General features: G+C 40.4%; 2 protein-coding genes across 3 annotated transcripts in view; one reads left to right on the forward strand and one right to left on the reverse strand.

Annotated features, from left to right (window-relative positions):
- Window positions 1-19,295, forward strand: part of nudt2 (nudix (nucleoside diphosphate linked moiety X)-type motif 2) — a 298,883-nt gene that overhangs the window by 187,731 nt on the left and 91,857 nt on the right. The window lies entirely within an intron of this gene.
- The window catches only part of rhobtb3 (Rho related BTB domain containing 3), a 118,213-nt gene that overhangs the window by 57,855 nt on the left and 41,063 nt on the right, over window positions 1-19,295 (reverse strand). The window contains exons 4-5 of the mRNA XM_061932249.2: window positions 17,769-17,926; window positions 13,824-13,932 (exon numbers count right to left, since the gene is read on the reverse strand). Of these exons, the coding sequence (XP_061788233.2) occupies window positions 13,824-13,932; window positions 17,769-17,926 (267 nt within the window). The remainder of the gene's footprint in view (window positions 1-13,823; window positions 13,933-17,768; window positions 17,927-19,295) is intronic.

The raw sequence follows: 19,295 nt of genomic DNA on the forward strand, positions 1-19,295 counted from the left end.
CCAAAACATTGGTATTGGGACAACCCTTGAATAATGGATAGTTGGTCAATCAGAGTCCCATTAGGTCACCATTCATTCATTCATTATGTCTGCTCACATTTTGGTCCAAACCGAGCGTTCCCTACAACCACACCATAAGTAGATTGCTTTTTTGTGTTCTTGCAGGCCTTTTTGGCAGCATTTCAAACAGTCGGTCATTATGTCATATTTACAAGCATAGCAGCAAAGCGCAGGGATGAATATACGACTATTGAGACGGTGAAGATGTTTATTTCAATGCAACATGCTGCTTGAAATGTCATCACATTTAAACCATCCATCCATCCATCTTCTTCCGCTTATCCGAGGTCGGGTCGCGGGGGCAGCAGCCTAAGCAGGGAAGCCCAGACTTCCCTCTCCCCAGCCACTTCGTCCAGCTCTTCCTGTGGGACCCCGAGGCGTTCCCAGGCCAGCCGGGAGACATAGTCTTCCCAACGTCTCCTGGGTCTTCCCCGCGGCCTCCTACCGGTGGGACGTGCCCTAAACACCTCCCTAGGGAGGCGTTCGGGTGGCATCCTGACCAGATGCCTGAACCACCTCATCTGGCTCCTCTCCATGTGGAGGAGCAGCGGCTTTACTTTGAGCTCCCCCCGGATGACAGAGCTTCTCACCCTATCTCTAAGGGAGAGCCCCGCCACCCGGCGGAGGAAACTCATTTGGGCCGCTTGTACCCGTGATCTTGTCCTTTCGGTCATAACCCAAAGCTCATGACCATAGGTGAGGATGGGAACGTAGATCGACCGGTAAATTGAGAGCTTTGCCTTCCGGCTCAGCTCCTTCTTCACCACAACGGATCGATACAGCGTCCGCATTACTGAAGACGCCGCACCGATCCGCCTGTCGATCTCACCATCCACTCTTCCCCCACTCGTGAACAAGACTCCGAGGTACTTGAACTCCTCCACTTGGGGCAAGATCTCCTCCCCAACCCGGAGATGGCACTCCACCCTTTTCCGGGCGAGAACCATGGACTCGGACTTGGAGGTGCTGATTCTCATCCCAGTTGCTTCACACTCGGCTGCGAACCGATCCAGTGAGAGCTGAAGATCCTGGCCAGATGAAGCCATCAGGACCACATCATCTGCAAAAAGCAGAGACCTAATCCTGCAGCCACCAAACCAGATCCCCTCAACGCCTTGACTGCGCCTAGAAATTCTGTCCATAAAAGTTATGAACAGAATCAGTGACAAAGGGCAGCCTTGGCGGAGTCCAACCCTCACTGGAAACGTGTCCGACTTACTACCGGCAATGCGGACCAAGCTCTGACACTGATCATACAGGGAGCGGACCGCCACAATCAGACAGTCCGATACCCCATACTCTCTGAGCACTCCCCACAGGACTTCCCGAGGGACACGGTCGAATGCCTTCTCCAAGTCCACAAAGCACATGTAGACTGGTTGGGCAAACTCCCATGCACCCTCAAGGACCCTGCCCAGAGTATAGAGCTGGTCCACAGTTCCACGACCAGGACGAAAACCACACTGTTCCTCCTGAATCCGAGGTTCGACTATCCGGCGTAGCCTCCTCTCCAGTACACCTGAATAGACCTTACCGGGAAGTCTGAGGAGTGTGATCGTGGGATCAAATTTAAACTTGGGAGTGAAAATATAAATTTGGTATGGAGGAAGGACTGTCAACAAATTGGCGGGGAAGGCTTTCACTGCAGACGATGTCTCTCGCTTGCTTATTTGGAGGCGATGCTGCCTTCACTGTTGTCTTCAGGAAGTGTAAAAGCATGCTTGGAATTTGGTCATTGAGGGCTATTTCATTTTTAGTCATTATCCATCTGCTGGCATCGGTTTTGTAGTCATTCAGTTTTAGGCCTTCTTCTCTTCTTCCTCTTCATTCGAGAAGAGGCCTTTCATACACTGTTCCAGCTATACAGGTAAAAGCCAGTAAATTAGAATATTTTCAAAAACTTGATTTATTTCAGTAATTGCATTCAAAAGGTGTAACTTGTACATTATATTTATTCATTGCACACAGACTGATGCATTCAAATGTTTATTTCATTTAATTTTGATGATTTGAAGTGGCAACAAATGAAAATCCAAAATTCCGTGTGTCACAAAATGAGAATATTACTTAAGGCTAATACAAAAAAGGGATTTTTAGAAATGTTGGCCAACTGAAAAGTATGAAAATGAAAAATATGAGCATGTACAATACTCAATACTTGGTTGGAGCTCCTTTTGCCTCAATTACTGCGTTAATGCGGCGTGGCATGGAGTCGATGAGTTTCTGGCACTGCTCAGGTGTTATGAGAGCCCAGGTTGCTCTGATAGTGGCCTTCAACTCTTCTGCGTTTTTGGGTGGTCTGGCATTCTGCATCTTCCTTTTCACAATACCCCACAGATTTTCTATGGGGCTAAGGTCAGGGGAGTTGGCGGGCCAATTTAGAACAGAAATACCATGGTCCGTAAACCAGGCACGGATAGATTTTGCGCTGTGTGCAGGCGCCAAGTCCTGTTGGAACTTGAAATCTCCATCTCCATAGAGCAGGTCAGCAGCAGGAAGCATGAAGTGCTCTAAAACTTGCTGGTAGACGGCTGCGTTGACCCTGGATCTCAGGAAACAGAGTGGACCGACACCAGCAGATGACATGGCACCCCAAACCATCACTGATGGTGGAAACTTTACACTAGACTTCAGGCAACGTGGATCCTGTGCCTCTCCTGTCTTCCTCCAGACTCTGGTACCTCGATTTCCAAAGGAAATGCAAAATTTGCATGGTTGGGTGATGGTTTGGGGTGCCATGTCATCTGCTGGTGTCGGTCCACTCTGTTTCCTGAGATCCAGGGTCAACGCAGCCGTCTACCAGCAAGTTTTAGAGCACTTCATGCTTCCTGCTGCTGACCTGCTCTATGGAGATGGAGATTTCAAGTTCCAACAGGACTTGGCGCTTGCACACAGCGCAAAATCTACCCGTGCCTGGTTTACGGACCATGGTATTTCTGTTCTAAATTGGCCCGCCAACTCCCCTGACCTTAGCCCCATAGAAAGAAAATCTGTGGGGTATTGTGAAAAGGAAGATGCAGAATGCCAGACCCAAAAACGCAGAAGAGTTGAAGGCCACTATCAGAGCAACCTGGGCTCTCATAACACCTGAGCAGTGCCAGAAACGCATCGACTCCATGCCACGCCGCATTAACGCAGTAATTGAGGCAAAAGGAGCTCCAACCAAGTATTGAGTATTGTACATGCTCATATTTTTCATTTTCATACTTTTCAGTTGGCCAACATTTCTAAAAATCCCTTTTTTGTATTAGCCTTAAGTAATATTCTAATTTTGTGACACACGGAATTTTGGATTTTCATTTGTTGCCACTTCAAATCATCAAAATTAAATGAAATAAACATTTGAATGCATCAGTCTGTGTGCAATGAATAAATATAATGTACAAGTTACACCTTTTGAATGCAATTACTGAAATAAATCAAGTTTTTCAAAATATTCTAATTTACTGGCTTTTACCTGTAAAGTAGCGTAAAGTTCTAACTTATATCTGTCAGTAGACTCACTATGGATGCACTAAAAACTACCGGTATAGTGAGTTTACATTATTCACCCAAGGAACTTTAGTTATTAGAGAGTTCCGGGCGTTGTTGTTGCACTAGTGAGCCACGGATGAGGAGATGCTGCTCCGTTATTGATTGAAGTAAAGTGTGAATGTCATTAAAACAGTTAGCGCCATCTTTTGACACTTCTTCCACTCCCGTCCTTGCACGCTACACCGCTACAACAGGGAGAAGACGCTGTCCAAGTGGAGGCACGTAAATAAGAGCGCCCACAAAACGGTGCATCCTGAAGTGAAAGTGAGTTGAAGATGATGTGTAAAACATCATCTATGCAACATTTTGAGCAAAGAAGCACCATTACATGTTATGTAGACCACAAGGAAGTCTTTTACATTTAGAAAATAATCCTAATAATATGACTCCTTTAATGTGCCTTATAATCCAATGCACCTTTTGTATGAAAATAGACCTGACTAGACCCGCTCATCGGCAGTGCGCCTTATAATCCGGTGCGCCCTATGGTCGGAAAGATACGGTACTTCATTTACGTTCCGTAGCCCGTATAATAACCAAGCTGTAGCGACATTGTTATTGTAAGAGCAAACACCGAGGAACTCTTTTTCTAGCGTAGTAACACATCGGAGTACTACGGTATTAGCCGTAAAAGCTCGCTACTAAAAGAGATAAGCTAGCTTCTACGACAACACGAAACGCGTTTGAGTTTGTAATGCGCAACACTGTGATAGGACAGCAAAAACATGAACAATTATATTACAGTATCTGTGAAGTATTATTTCTTGCTAGCCAGACAGCGTACTGTTGTGATCGATATAAAGTGCGACTTCATGACACGGTTTGGTCCAGCTGGCCAGGGACGTTTTTTCCGGTTTATTTGAGTAAGCCTTCCATTTATGTCGAAATAGCATGGCTTTAAGTTCCACATTCTGCAGCTTCGAGTCACTTTCACCTCACTCTCTCGACTTCCCTCTGCTCCAACGTCTCACCCTTCCTTCGTGCTGGCTTCCTGAAGGAGTAGTTCATCCTCAGTATACTCAGCTTCAAAAGTATAAGGTTGTGAATCCTCATTGGTCCAAAAATAGTCATCTTCGTTGTTTGTTACCGAATCTGCCATGATTAAGAGACACTCACGCTTTTGTTTCTGGAAGTAGGAACACACATTTGTTGCCAGAAGTCGGAAGTGCACTACTATGGAAACGGACATAAATGCGCCCAGGAATTAGTTCTGGCAATTAAGGCTGAAACAACGCGTCGACGTAGTCGACGTCATCGGTTACGTAAATACGTCGACGCCGTTTTTGTGCGTCGGCGCGTCGCATATTTATGTCACTCTACTTTACTGTCATGGCGGAGCGCAAAGCAGACGATGCGAGCGAGGGGAAAAAAGCACGCCAAAAGTTGTCAAAAGTGTGGGAGTATTTCAATAAACGGCCTAATAATGTTGTTGTATGCACACTGTGTCGAGCGGAAATGGCCTATCATAGCAGCACAACGGCTATGAACGAACATTTGAAAAGAAAACCCCCGACAGCGTTCTTGCCATCACCATCAACAAGTCAATCGTCCGCGTGCGTATACGTTGTCATTATTACACAAAAACATGAATGTGTCATTTGTATCTGCGTTGTAAATTCATAAACTAAAGCACCGTTTCGCTCTGAGAGGCGCGTTTGGCGTGCCTGTTCAGTGTTTACAAAGACGCGCTCCTCTTTAACGCTGTGGAGAGGCGGCGGCGGCGAGCGAGCGGCGAGGCGGGGCGCGCCGGGAGCGACGCCGCAATCGTGCCCAGGTGCGCGATCCGCGCAGTTGGAAGAGAAAAGACTTTGTGTAAAATTAAAAGATTGTAAACCTGGCAAAGCCGTCTGGCGTTCAGTCTGTCGGTCCTGAAAGAACCCCACGGCACAAGACGTGTCACAAACGCTAACGTTAATTAGTTGTGCAAATACCTTTTACAACATTAACAGTTACATATACTATGTACAAACCAACAATTAACTTTCACTTTAATCATACTATCATTGTTGTGTTATTAAGCAAAATAAGCAATACTTTTACTTTTGTTGAAATGTTTACACTGTACACTTTTTTGTATTGGATGTTTAGCTTTATTTTTGCACATTTTAGCAAATAAGCAATACTTTTACTTTTGTTGAAATGTTTACACTTGTTACAGAATATTTCCGTTTTGCACTTTTTTGTATTGGATGTTTATCTTTATTTTTGCACATTTTAAAGCAAAATAAGCAATACTTTTACTTTTGAAATGCTTATACTATTCCAGAATATTAAGATTTGCACTGGATGTTTACTTTTATATTTGCACATTAAAAAGCAAATAAGCTACTTTTAATTTTGTTAAATGTTAAAAGTTTTAAATGTTTACATTGTTACAGAATATTTTGTCATGTTGTTGTCAATGTTGACTGAGTGGCCATACTTTTTTTTTTGTAAATAAAAGCCATGCCTTTTGAAAAAACTGGCCTACATTTATTTTTTCCTCTTCATTTTAAATTAAAAAAAAAATCGGTAAAAGGAAAAATAATCTATAGATTAATCGAAAAAAATAATCTATAGATTAACCGATTAATCGAAAAAATAATCTATAGATTAACCGATTAATCGAAAAAATAATCTATAGATTAATCGATAGAAAAATAATCGTTAGCTGCAGCCCTACTGGCAATGATTAGGATGAGCAAAATCCGGTAATACAATGGTGACTCCCATCTTCCAAGCATTTATCATCTTTGAAATAAAAGGTGTGTTATTGTCGCTCATAATGATTGGGAACAATAGGCAAAATTCCCCTTTAAAAGACTTTTCCAGCCTTTTCTCAGTTGTTTGAACATAAAGGCCTGGACGGCTCTTAACTTTTACATTTTAATTAAAAAAATAACGAAGTGATGGTTTTTGGTGGAGCCAAGAGACCCTGCCTGTAGATCACAGTCCTTTATAACATCAACACATTTGGGGATAAAATGACAGTTCAATTTAAAGCTGGATAGTCTGTCGTAAAATGTAGCTTTTTTTAAATTGCCGCAGCTGGCCCCAATAAAGCACTTTGATAGGCTAATCCACGCCTTTATCGTCTCTCAGATGGATGGATGTAATGTGCTTTGGCTTTGGGTTAGCTGGACCTGCATCGTACGTTGTCAGCTGGCGCAAAAATGCTGTTGCGCATCTTTCAACGGGCCAGGGTTTCCCCGATATTGCCAAGATACCCGTGGCCGTGGGGGCGTGGTCACCATGACATCATCGTGTAATTTGCTGTGATGATGCGATTTTCTTTAAAAAGGCTAAAAAAATGTATACTAGGGTTGTCCCCATACCAATATTTTAGTACCGGTATCAAAATGTATTTCGATACTTTTTTAAATAAAGGGGACCACAAAAAATGTCATTATTGTTTTTATTTGAACAAAAAATCTTAGGGTACATGAAACATATGTTTATTATTGTCATTTAGTCCTTAAATAAAATAGTGAACATTCTAGACAACTTGTCTTTTAGTAGTAAGTAAACAAACAAAGACTCTATATATATATATATATATATATATATATATATATATATATATATATATATATATATATATATATATATATATATATATATGTATGTGTGGGAAAAAAATCACAAGACTATTTCATCTCTACAGGCCTGTTTCATGAGGGGGGGTACCCTCAATCATCAGGAGATTTTAATGGGAGCATTCGCATACCATGGTTTATATAGGGCACAGAGTGGGTGGGTACAGGCTGGCGTAGGGGCGTGGTGATTGGCTCATGTGTTACCTAGGAGGTGTTTCCGTCTATGGCGGCATGCTGTTACAATTTCGCTGCGCTTGTTGAGGGATGACAGGTCTGGACGGTAAATAATAAACAGTTTCTCTTTCAAGCATAGGTTGCATCTTTTATTACCACTATTGTAAGGTGTGCTGGATGCAAGAATTTGCCATGTTATTGAATATTCAACATTATTGTCTTTGAGGTCCCAAATGTGTTTGCTGAGTTCTGTGGTATTTCGCAGGTTTTGGTTCCTGAAAGAAGCCTTGTGATTGTTCCATCTGGTTTTGAATTCTCCCTCGGTTAATCCTACATATGTGTCGGATGTGTTAATGTCCTTGCGTGTTACCTTAGATTGGTAGACAACTGATGTTTGTAAGCACCCCCCGTTGAGAGGGAAATCAGGTTTCTTTCGACAGTTACAGCCTTTGTTGGTTTTGGAGTCGCTCTGTCCGGGGGCCGACAGCTCATTTGCAATTGTTTTGTTGTGGTTTGAGATGATTTGTCGTATATTGTTCATGCAGCTGTAGCTCAATTTAATGTTGTTCTTGTTGAATACTTTTCTTAGGGTGTTGTCTTTGGGAAAGTGTTTGTCAATCAGATTGAGGAATTTGTGTCCAATGTTAGTTGAGACGTTTTTGCTGTATGGGGGGTTGTACCAGATGATGAAAATAGATGAAATAGTCTTGTGATTTTTTTTTTCCCACACATACATATATATATATATATACAAACCCTGTTTCCATATGAGTTGGGAAATTGTGTTAGATGTAAATATAAACGGAATACAATGATTTGCAAATCATTTTCAAGCCATATTCAGTTGAATATGCTACAAAGACAACATATTTGATGTTCAAACTCATAAACTTTTTTTTTTTTTTGCAAATAATAATTAACTTAGAATTTCATGGCTGCAACACGTGCCAAAGTAGTTGGGAAAGGGCATGTTCACCACTGTGTTACATGGCCTTTCCTTTTAACAACACTCAGTAAAGGTTTGGGAACTGAGGAGACACATTTTTGAAGCTTCTCAGGTGGAATTCTTTCCCATTCTTGCTTGATGTACAGCATAAGTTGTTCAACAGTCCGGGGGTAACACGTGGCTTGGCATTGTCTTGCTGAAATAAGCAGGGGCGTCCACGGTAACGTTGCTTGGATGGCAACATATGTTGCTCCAAAACCTGTATGTACCTATCAGCATTAATGGCGCCTTCACAGATGTGTAAGTTACCCATGTCTTTGGCACTAATGCACCCCCATACCATCACACATGCTGGCTTTTCAATTTTGCGCCTATAACAATCCGGATGGTTCTTTTCCTCTTTGGTCCGGAGGACACGACATCCACAGTTTCCAAAAACAATTTGAAATGTGGACTCGTCAGACCACAGAACACTTTTCCACTTTGTATCAGTCCATCTTAGATGAGCTCAGGCCCAGCGAAGCCGACGGCATTTCTGGGTGTTGTTGATAAACGGTTTTCGCCTTGCATAGGAGAGTTTTAACTTGCACTTACAGATGTAGCGACCAACTGTAGTTACTGACAGTGGGTTTCTGAAGTGTTCCTGAGCCCATGTGGTGATATTCTTTACACACTGATGTCGCTTGTTGATGCAGTACAGCCTGAGGGATCGAAGGTCACGGGCTTAGCTGCTTATGTGCAGTGATTTCTCCACATTCTCTGAACCCTTTGATGATATTACGAAGCGTAGATGGTGAAATCCCTAAATTCCTTGCAATAGCTGCTTGAGAAAGGATTTTCTTAAACTGTTCAACAATTTGCTCAGGCATTTGTTGACAAAGTGGTGACCCTCGCCCCATCCTTGTTTGTGAATGACTGAGCATTTCATGGAATCTACTTTTATACCCAATCATGGCACCCACCTGTTCCCAATTAGCCTGCACACCTGTGGGATGTTCCAAATAAGTGTTTGATGAGCATTCCTCAACTTTATCAGTATTTATTGCCACCTTTCCCAACTTCTTTGTCACGTGTTGCTGGCATCAAATTCTAAAGTTAATGATTATTTGCAAAAAAAAAAAAACGTTTATGAGTTTGAACATCAAATATGTTGTCTTTGTAGCATATTCAACTGAATATGGCTTGAAAATAATTTGCAAATCATTGTATTCCGTTTATATTTACATCTAACACAATTTCCCAACTCATATAGAAATGGGGTTTGTATATATATATATATATATATATATATATATATATATATATATATATATATATATATATATTCATACTGTAACGACCTGCTGGTGGTAATGTTTTATGTTCGTGTGGTTTTGATTTTGTGTTCATTGTTCCCACGATTGTGAACACACCGTGGATGAGGGAAATGTTGTCTGGGGAAGCACGGAGACATAAGAGGGAATACCTGTTGGAATTGGGCCGGTTTTTAGCAAAAGATTGGCAATAAAAGTTAAAAATAGTGTCAGACTTTTGACTTCTTCTGGAAGCTAAAACACATAATATTATTTTAATTAATTTTTTAAGTATTGAAATCTTATTTTTAAGGTGTGACGGCTTCAATTTTGCGTCATGATCTGTTACATTGAGGGGAAACCCTGTTCATGCACTCGAAAATATTAGCACATTTTCCTCATTTTAGCTTGTCCCCACAGCCAATACATTTTAGGATGAATTTTAAAACTATTTCATTTGTTTTTAAATCCCTTTATCACCTGGCCCCACCCTACCTCTCTGAGCTGCTGCACCCGCTCATTCAGGTCAGGCTTTTAATGTGCCAAAGACAAAACACAAGCTCAAAGGTGACCGTGTATTCACTTTTGTGGGCCCCCCACACCCCCAGTGGAAGTATTTATTTTTGAATATCAGACGTGCCTCTTCGCTGTCTGTTCCTAAATGTCTTTGTCAATATGACACTTTGTTAGTTATTTTCCTGTTTTCTGCATCATTTCCTGTCCCGGTGCTCGTAGTTTGGTTGGACTCCTTGTTCTGCTGCACCTTCTCTTTCTGTTTATTTTCCCGCCCGCACACCTGTTTTCTATTTCTCATCAAGTCTGCTCAGGTTCACCTGGATTACTGCCCTTTTGTCAGCGAGCATGTGTTACACTGCTGCCTTTTTATTTCTGCTGTGCTTGCTCTCTGCATAACCACTTACATTTTTTGAACTGCACGCCACCTTCTCATACCTGCCAACTTTTGAAATCAGAAAAACCTAGTAGCCAGGGTCCAGGGGCCGCAGGCCCCGGTAGGTCCAGGACAAAGTCCTGGTGGGGGGTTCAGGCTTCGCCCCCCGACGCAAAATGATTATTAGCATTCAGACAGGTTAAAATGTTGCTAAAACCATCACTTTTCTATCAGTCACAGTGACTTTTCAAAACAAAAATATTACAGCAAAAATCATATGGGTTGATTGACATGTTTATTCTGTAAGCTAACTTCAATAGTTTGAAATTATTTTGACAGTTAATGCCAGTTATCCTGTCAACCTTTCACAAGACTTCAATTTGTTCATTGAAAGTATAAACACTTTTTACAGTAAACAAATGGTAAAACAGTACTAAACAATTCCATTAAAAAAAAAATTGGTGTCATTATTAACTTTCTGTCCAAGCTTGTATAATCTACTGCCTTGTTCAATTGTAAAAAATATTCTGTGCCTAAAATTCACATTTCTATCACAATTATCATACTGTAAACATGGTAAGCTAACTTCATTAAAATTAATAGTCCTGTCAATAGCATGGAATTACAATTCAAATGTCGTTTTTTTGTAAGCCTTTCAAAAGAATTCAAAATATGAAAAATTAATGACAATTAATTGAAGCCATCAGACACTTGAAAAGTGGCACATCACATCTCTAATGTAATCATTTGAACTTTTCAACAGAAATAGCACTGCAAAAATATTAAGGACATACTTCTGTATTTTGGTAGTTATGCTGTCAACATTTAACAAGATTTCTTCAACTTGGACTTGAAAGCATAAATAGTATAAACACTTTTAACAGTATAACAGTACTAAACAATTCCAATAGATAACATTGGTGTCATTACCTTTTTGTTTGCTCAATTATTGCCTCCGTAAATAAAACTTCGGCATTTATCACATCCAAAGAATCTGTTTGGGCGACGAAAAACGTTGAAAGTTTTCCACTTGTATCGCTAGCAACGGCATTAGACTTGTGGTTTTTTGTCCCAACGTGGTCTTTTACATCGCTAATTCCTCCGTGTCCGATCGAAAAATCTTGTCTGCACAAGGTGCAATTCACGTAGTTTTCACCCTTTTTGGAACGGATAATTATTCCCGGATAGGCTTTTGAATATTCTTCACGGAATGACTGCAGTTTTCTTTTCGGTTTAAGACTCGTTTGCGATTTTTCTCCGGCTGATTCCATGATCGTTCGCTCGTTTGGAAACAATGGCAACTGGTGCCTCGTGCTTGGCAGCGGTGCTATAAATAGCCTCGCGCATGGCATTCGGAATGGCTCGATTACGGGAAGCAGTGTCGATTGTGATTGTTGTTACGCGATTTCGTGAATAAAACTTAAAAAAAATATTTTTTTTTAATTAATGAAAAACCGTATTTTTTATCACTGCAACCGTAACCCGGAATAGGTTGATGAAAACCGTACTAATTACGGGAAAACCGGAGTAGTTGGCAGGTATGGACTTATACTCAGGAGCGACTTATGTGTGAAATTATTAACAGATTATATCAAATAATATTATGTATCTAATTCACGTAAGAGACTAGACGTATAAGATTTCTTGGGATTTAGCGATTAGGAGTGACAGATTGTATAGCATGTTCTATATGTTATAGTTATTTGAATGACTCTTACCATAATATGTTACGTTAACATACCAGTTGGTTATTTATGCCTCATAAAACGTACACTTATTCAGCCTGTTGTTCACTATTCTTGATTTATTTTAAATTGCCTTTCAAATGTCTATTCTTGCTGTTGGCTTTTATCAAATACATTTCCCCCCAAAAATGCGACTTATACTCCAGTGCGACTAATATATGTTTTTTTCCTTCTTTACCGTATTTTCCGCACTATTAGCCGCACCTAAAAACCACAAATTTACTCAAAAGCTGACAGTGCGGCTTTTAACCCGGTGCGCTTTATATATGGATTAATATTAAGATTCATTTTCATAAAGTTTCGGTCTCGCAACTTCGGTAAACAGCCGCCATCTTTTTTCCTGGTAGAACAGGAAGCGCTTCTTCTTCTACGCAAGCAACCGCCAAGGTAAGCACCCGCCCCCATAGAACAGGAAGCGCTTCTTCTTCTACTGTAAGCAACCACCCGCCCGCGTAGAAGAAGAAAAAGCGCGCGGATATCACCGTACGTTTCATTTCCTTTGTGTGTTTACATCTGTAAAGACCACAAAATGGCTCCTACTAAGCGTCAGGGATCCGGTTCATGAAAAGACGCAATCTCTCCATCCGCACACGGATTACTATTTCACAGCAACTGATATTCCTGTGAACCGCACTGTGGATACAACGGGAGCACGTACGGTGAATATTCGCACCACAGGGAATGAGAAGTCATCCTTCACTGTGGTTCTAGCTTGCCATGCTAATGGCCAGAAACTTCCACCCATGGTGATATTCAAAAGGAAGACCTTGCCAAAAGAGACCTTTTCAGTCGGCGTCATCATAAAAGCTAACTCGAAGGGATGGATGAAGAAAAGATGAGCGAGTGGTTAAGGTAAGTTTAAGTTTACGCGAAGAGGCCGGGTGGCTTTTTTCACGCAGCTCTGTCCATGTTGATATACGTATGTTTGTGATTGCACATTTGCGTACATTTTGGGAGTGAACAGAGTTGTTAGAACGCTGGTTTTTAATATATTATTAAAGTTTGACTGACCTATCTGACTGTTTTTTTGACATTCCTTTAGCGCAGTTAGATGCGGCTTACAACACGGGGCGGCTTATAGGTGGACAAAGTTTTGAAATATGCCGTTCATTGAAGGCGCGGCTTATAACCCAGGGCGCCTTATGGTGCGGAAAATACGGTACTCTGACATGGCTTACCTGTGGGTAGCAATGTTTCATTCTACAGTCCCTGTCAAATAAATACATAAAAAATTAAAAAAAAGTTTTACTGTGTTGCGCTGAGGTCAAATTCCAACACTGATTAAATTAGTTTGGTGAAAGATAAGATTAATAATAAGTAATCCTGACTAATCCCACTATAACTGCCAATTGTTGTTGCTCTGTCTGGTGGTAAAAAACAGTCCAGACTCAAATTGATTTAAACATTAGCTAAGCAAAGTAGTCGACTTTACACTTTGTTTCCCGTCTAAGGAAAAGGAAATATTGATCTGGACCAAACCTTTTTTACTATCTATTAAGTTCCGCCGGACGGAAAAGGCAAACGCTCGATGAAAACATTAAAGGACAAAACTCAAATGCCACTTCCATGAAAACACAATCATAAATAGTTTTGAAATAGTCCACTGACCTGGTTGTTCCAAGTGAGGCGGACGGAGCTCGTTGATTTTATTTCCTCGCCTCTTCTCTGGCTTCTCTTTGACTTTGTGTTTCAGACACTGAATCATGAAGTACTCCAGCTGAACAGTACACAAGGAGAGACACACACTTTTTCAAAGACAAGGTACAAAAATAAGTGTTGTTACGTATCGGTGCTTTACTTAGGGAACAAATGGCCCCCATCAAAAGCTGTACTATCTTAAAAATGAATAAGCCTGAGGTGAGAAGCAACTCAACAGTGGTGTGTGTGTGTGTGTGTGTGTGTTCTTGTATTTCTAACCTTCTTGAGACATGAAGAAGGAAAAGTATCTTCCATATGAGGAGGTGTGAACAAGTGATGACATAAATCATGGTCCCAATAACATTGCATGTAATAGAGAATGTCTCATTTGCACCCCTGCTGGTGACATCTATCAAAATGAGGGTGGTCCCAAAAAGGAGGGATTTTTCTAATTGACTGTGTGTCGCTTTTAAAAGTGCTCCCCCTCTGGTCAACATATGAAATAACAAGTGTGTGTAAGAAATTGAAATGCTCCCCCTTTGGCCAAAATTAATTTAAATAAATAAAGAAATATGCATGTAGAGACATACTATAGTAACTTAAAGTAAATAATGAAGATTAAAAACCAATTACAAACCAAAAAAAATTAAATAAAATAACTAAAAGCTTACATGTTGTATATTTGCATAGTATGCATATTTTATTAATGTTATAAATACAAATCTTTATATATCTCGAAAGGGTGGTCCTAAAGAGGTAATGCATTTTTCAGAGTTCTCAAGAAGGTAACAAACACAAGAATGTGCGTGTGTGTGTGTGTGTGTGTAGTTGTGTTCTTGTATTTCTACCCTTCTTGAGACATGAAGAAGGAAAAGTATCTTCCATATGAGGAGGTGTGAACAAGTGATGACATAAATCAATAACATTGCATGTAATAGACAATGTCTCATTTGCACCCCTGCTGGTGACATCCATCAAATTGAGGGTGGTCCCAAAAAGGAGGGATTTTTCAAATGGACTGTGTGTCGCTTTTAAAAGTGCTCCCCCTCTGGTCAACATATGAAATAACATGTGTGTGTAAAAATTTTAAGTGCTCCCCCTCTGGTCAACATATGAAATAACAAGTGTGTGTAAGAAATTGAAATGCTCCCCCTTTGGTCAAAATTAATTTAAATAAATAAATAAATATGCATGTAGAGACATACTATAATAACTTAAAGTAAATAATGAAGATTAAAAACCAATTACAAACCAAAAAAAATAAAATAAAATAACTAAAAGCTTACCTTTTGTATATTTGCATAGTATGTATATATTATTAATGTTATAAATACAAATCTTTATATATCTAGAAAGGGTGGTCCTAAAGAGGTAATGCATTTTTCAGAGGTCTCATAAAGGTAACAAACACAAGAATGTGCGTGTGTGTGTGGGTGTGGGTGTGTTCTTGTATTTCTACCCTTCTTGAGACATGAAGAAGGAAAAGTATCTTCCATATGAGGAGGTGTGAACAAGTGATGACATAAATCATGGTCCCAATAACATTGCATGTAATAGACAATGTCTCATTTGCACCCCTGCTGGTGACATCTATCAAATTGAGGGTGGTCCCAAAGAGGAGGGATTTTTCTAATTGACTGTGTGTCGCTTTTAAAAGTGCTCCCCCTCTGGGCAACATATGAAATAACAAGTGTGTGTAAAAATTTGAAGTGCTCCCCCTCTGGCCAGTATATGTAATAACAGGTGTGTGTAAGAAATTGAAATGCTCCCCCTTTGGTCAAAATGTATTTAAATAAATAAATAAATATGTATATACCATACTTGCCAACCCTCCCGGATTTTCCGGACAAATTATCTCCCGAAAATCTCCCGAAATTCAGGCCGACTCCGGTCCGCGGTGTGCCTGCCCAATGACGTTATAACTGTAGAATGATGGAGGGCGAGTTCTTAGTTCCTTATGTGGGTTTATTGTTAGGCAGTTTCATTAACGTCCTCCCAGCGCGGTAACAACACACAACAACAGCAGTCATGTTTTGGTCTGCCGTAAAGCAGTTGGTCTGCCGTAAACAGCAATGTTGTGACACTCTTAAACAGGACAATACTGCCATCTAGTGCATTTGATGAAAGCACTTTTGTGCGTGCCACACAGCAATGCATCATCAGAGAGGACGTTCAGCATGGCTAGAAAAATAGTGACAGAGAATAGAACAAGGATGGACAATTCAACCCTTAACTCAACAAGTATATGTGTAAATAAATGAACACTGATATTCAAGTATTTCTTTTATATATATATATATATATATATATATATATATATATATATATATATATATATATATATATATATATATATATATATATGTCTTAATAAGGTTATCCAAAAAATAGTGCTCGATACCGTAGTAGAGCGCAATATATGTATGTGTGGGAAAAAAAATCACAAGACTATTTCATCTCTACAGGCCTGTTTCATGAGGGGGTTCCCTCAATCATCAGGAGATTTTAATGGGAGCATTCACATACCATGGTTTATATAGGGCACAGAGTGGGTGGGTACAGGCTGGTGTAGGGGCGTGGTGATTGGCTCATGTGTTACCTAGGAGGTGTTTCCGTCTGTGGCGGCATGCTGATACAATTTCGCTGCGCTTGTTGAGGGATGACAGGTCTGGACGGTAAATAATAAACAGTTTCTCTTTCAAGCATAGGTTGCATCTTTTATTACCACTATTGTAAGGTGTGCTGGATGCAAGAATTTGCCATGTTATTGAATATTCAACATTATTGTCTTTGAGGTCCCAAATGTGTTTGCTGAGTTCTGTGGTATTCCGCAGGTTTTGGTTCCTGAAAGAAGCCTTGTGATTGTTCCATCTGGTTTTAAACTCTCCCTCGGTTAATCCTACATATGTGTCGGATGTGTTAATGTCCTTGCGTGTTACCTTAGATTGGTAGACAACTGATGTTTGTAAGCACCCCCCGTTGAGAGGGCAATCAGGTTTCTTGCGGCAGTTACAGCCTTTGTTGGTTTTGGGGTCGCTCTGTCCGGGGGCCGACGGCTCATTTGCAATTGTTTTGTTGTGGTTTGAGATAATTTGTCGTATATTGTTCATACAGCTGTAGCTCAATTTAATGTTGTTCTTGTTGAATACTTTTCTTAGGCTGTTGCCTTTGGGAAAGTGTTTGTCAATCAGAGTGAGGAATTTGTGGCCAATGTTAGTTGAGACGTTTTTGCTGTATGGGGGGTTGTACCAGATGATGTTGTTTCGTTTTCTGTTCTTTTTTGGTTGGTTTCCTGGCGTGGGTTCATAGGTGAGGGTGAAATTGTATCCGCTTTCATCAAGGGCTTTTTGGTACGGGGGGGTTGCTTGGTCAAATTCAGCTTTGCTAGATGACAGCATCGATAGCCTTTTATTAATTCCGGTAGGTATTCTTTTCGTGGTGGTGGGTGGGTGGTTGCTGTCATGGTGCACGTATTGGAGTGTTGTGTTGGATTTCGTGAATGGTTGGTAGCTGTTATTTCTCAGGTTGAAAGTGACGTCGAGGAAGTTGACGGTTTGCTTGTTGGCTTCAATCGTGATCCGTAGGCCGTTCTCAAATAACTTAAGTAAACAATGAAGATTAAAAACCAATTACAAACAAAATAATTAAAATAAAATAACTAAAAGCTTACCTTTTGTATATTTGCATAGTATGTATATATTATTATTGTTATAAATACAAATCTTTATATATCTAGAAAGGGTGGTCCTAAAGAGGTAATGCATTTTTCAGTGGTCTCAAGAAGGTAACAAACACAAGAAAGTGCGTGTGTGTGTGTGTGAGTGTGTGTTTTTGTGTGTGTGAGTGCGTGTCAGTGCGTGTGTGTGTGTGTGTGTGTGTGTGTGTGTGTGTGTGTGTGTGTGTGTGTGTGTGTACCACGCTGCCAAAGTAGCGACCCACGAACACATGGTTGAGCGAGGGTAACTCCAGGTAGGTGGCCCCCAGGTCCCGGGACAGCTGCAGACCTTCACTGTGAGGCACACAGCTGCTCCAGTCAGACGCACACAGCGGACACGTACAGGGAGGTCCCTCGTCTGAGTGCAGGCATGACAATTCATTATTTCACAACAATTATTATTTATAACAATTATTAGAGCAGTCAAATGATTCCTTTTTTTAATCAAATTAATCACACTTTTAAATTTGGAATAATCACAGGTCATTACTCGCCTGTAGGGCTGCACGATTAATCGACATCGATTTGACTTTGAGGTTTTTTTCTTTCGTATGCGGAAATAGATCGGATACATACGCGATGTTGTCCTCGATGTGAACTCTCCCGCGCTCATGTCGCATTCATCCAACTAAAACGTCATCAAAGAGCGATAAGCTTCATAATCATTCGCCAAAATAGTCGGTTACAAAATGTATAGCTGACAACGGAGCAGAAAACAGGTGGAAATAAAATGTTTTAGGAACTCACGTGAAAGTTCCACCACTCCTGTCTCCGACTGCCCCCCCACAGACACGCTCCTCAAGCAGACATCGGAGCAACTTATCCCGTACATCTGCCAGAGACAAAATACTTGTCCGCTTCCTTCTTCATACCTGCCAACTACTCCGGTTTTCCCGTAATTAGTACGGTTTTCATCAACCTATTCCGGGTTACGGTTGCAGTGATAAAAAATACGGTTTTTCATTCATTAAAAAAAAAATTTTTTTTTAAATGCGCGAGGCTATTTATAGCACCGCTGCCAAGCACGAGGCACCAGTTGCCATTGTTTCCAAACGAGCGAACGATCATGGAATCAGCCGGAGAAAAATCGCAAACGAGTCTTAAACCGAAAAGAAAACTGCAGTCATTCCGTGAAGAATATTCAAAAGCCTATCCGGGGAATAATTATCCGTTCCAAAAAGGGTGAAAACTACGCGAATTGCACCTTGTGCAGACAAGATTTTTCCATCGGACACGGAGGAATTAGCGATGTAAAAGACCACGTTGGGACAAAAAAACACAAGTCTAATGCCGTTGCTAGCGATACAAGTGGAAAACTTTCAACGTTTTTCGGATTTTAGCCACAAAAAGGTAATGACACCAATGTTATCTATTGGAATTGTTTAGTACTGTTATACTGTTAAAAGTGTTTATACTATTTATGCTTTCAAGTCCAAGTTGAAGAAATCTTGTTAAATGTTGACAGCATAACTACCAAAATACAGAAGTATGTCCTTAATATTTTTGCAGTGCTATTTCTGTTGAAAAGTTCAAATGATTACATTAGAGATGTGATGTGCCACTTTTCAAGTGTCTGATGGCTTCAATTAATTTTCATTCATTTTTCATATTTTGAATTCTTTTGAAAGGCTTACAAAAAAACTACATTTGAATTGTAATTCCATGCTATTGACAGGACTATTAATTTTAATGAAGTTAGCTTACCATGTTTACAGTATGATAATTGT

Source organism: Nerophis lumbriciformis, linkage group LG38, assembly GCF_033978685.3.
Source record: "Nerophis lumbriciformis linkage group LG38, RoL_Nlum_v2.1, whole genome shotgun sequence".
Lineage (NCBI taxonomy): Eukaryota > Metazoa > Chordata > Actinopteri > Syngnathiformes > Syngnathidae > Nerophis > Nerophis lumbriciformis.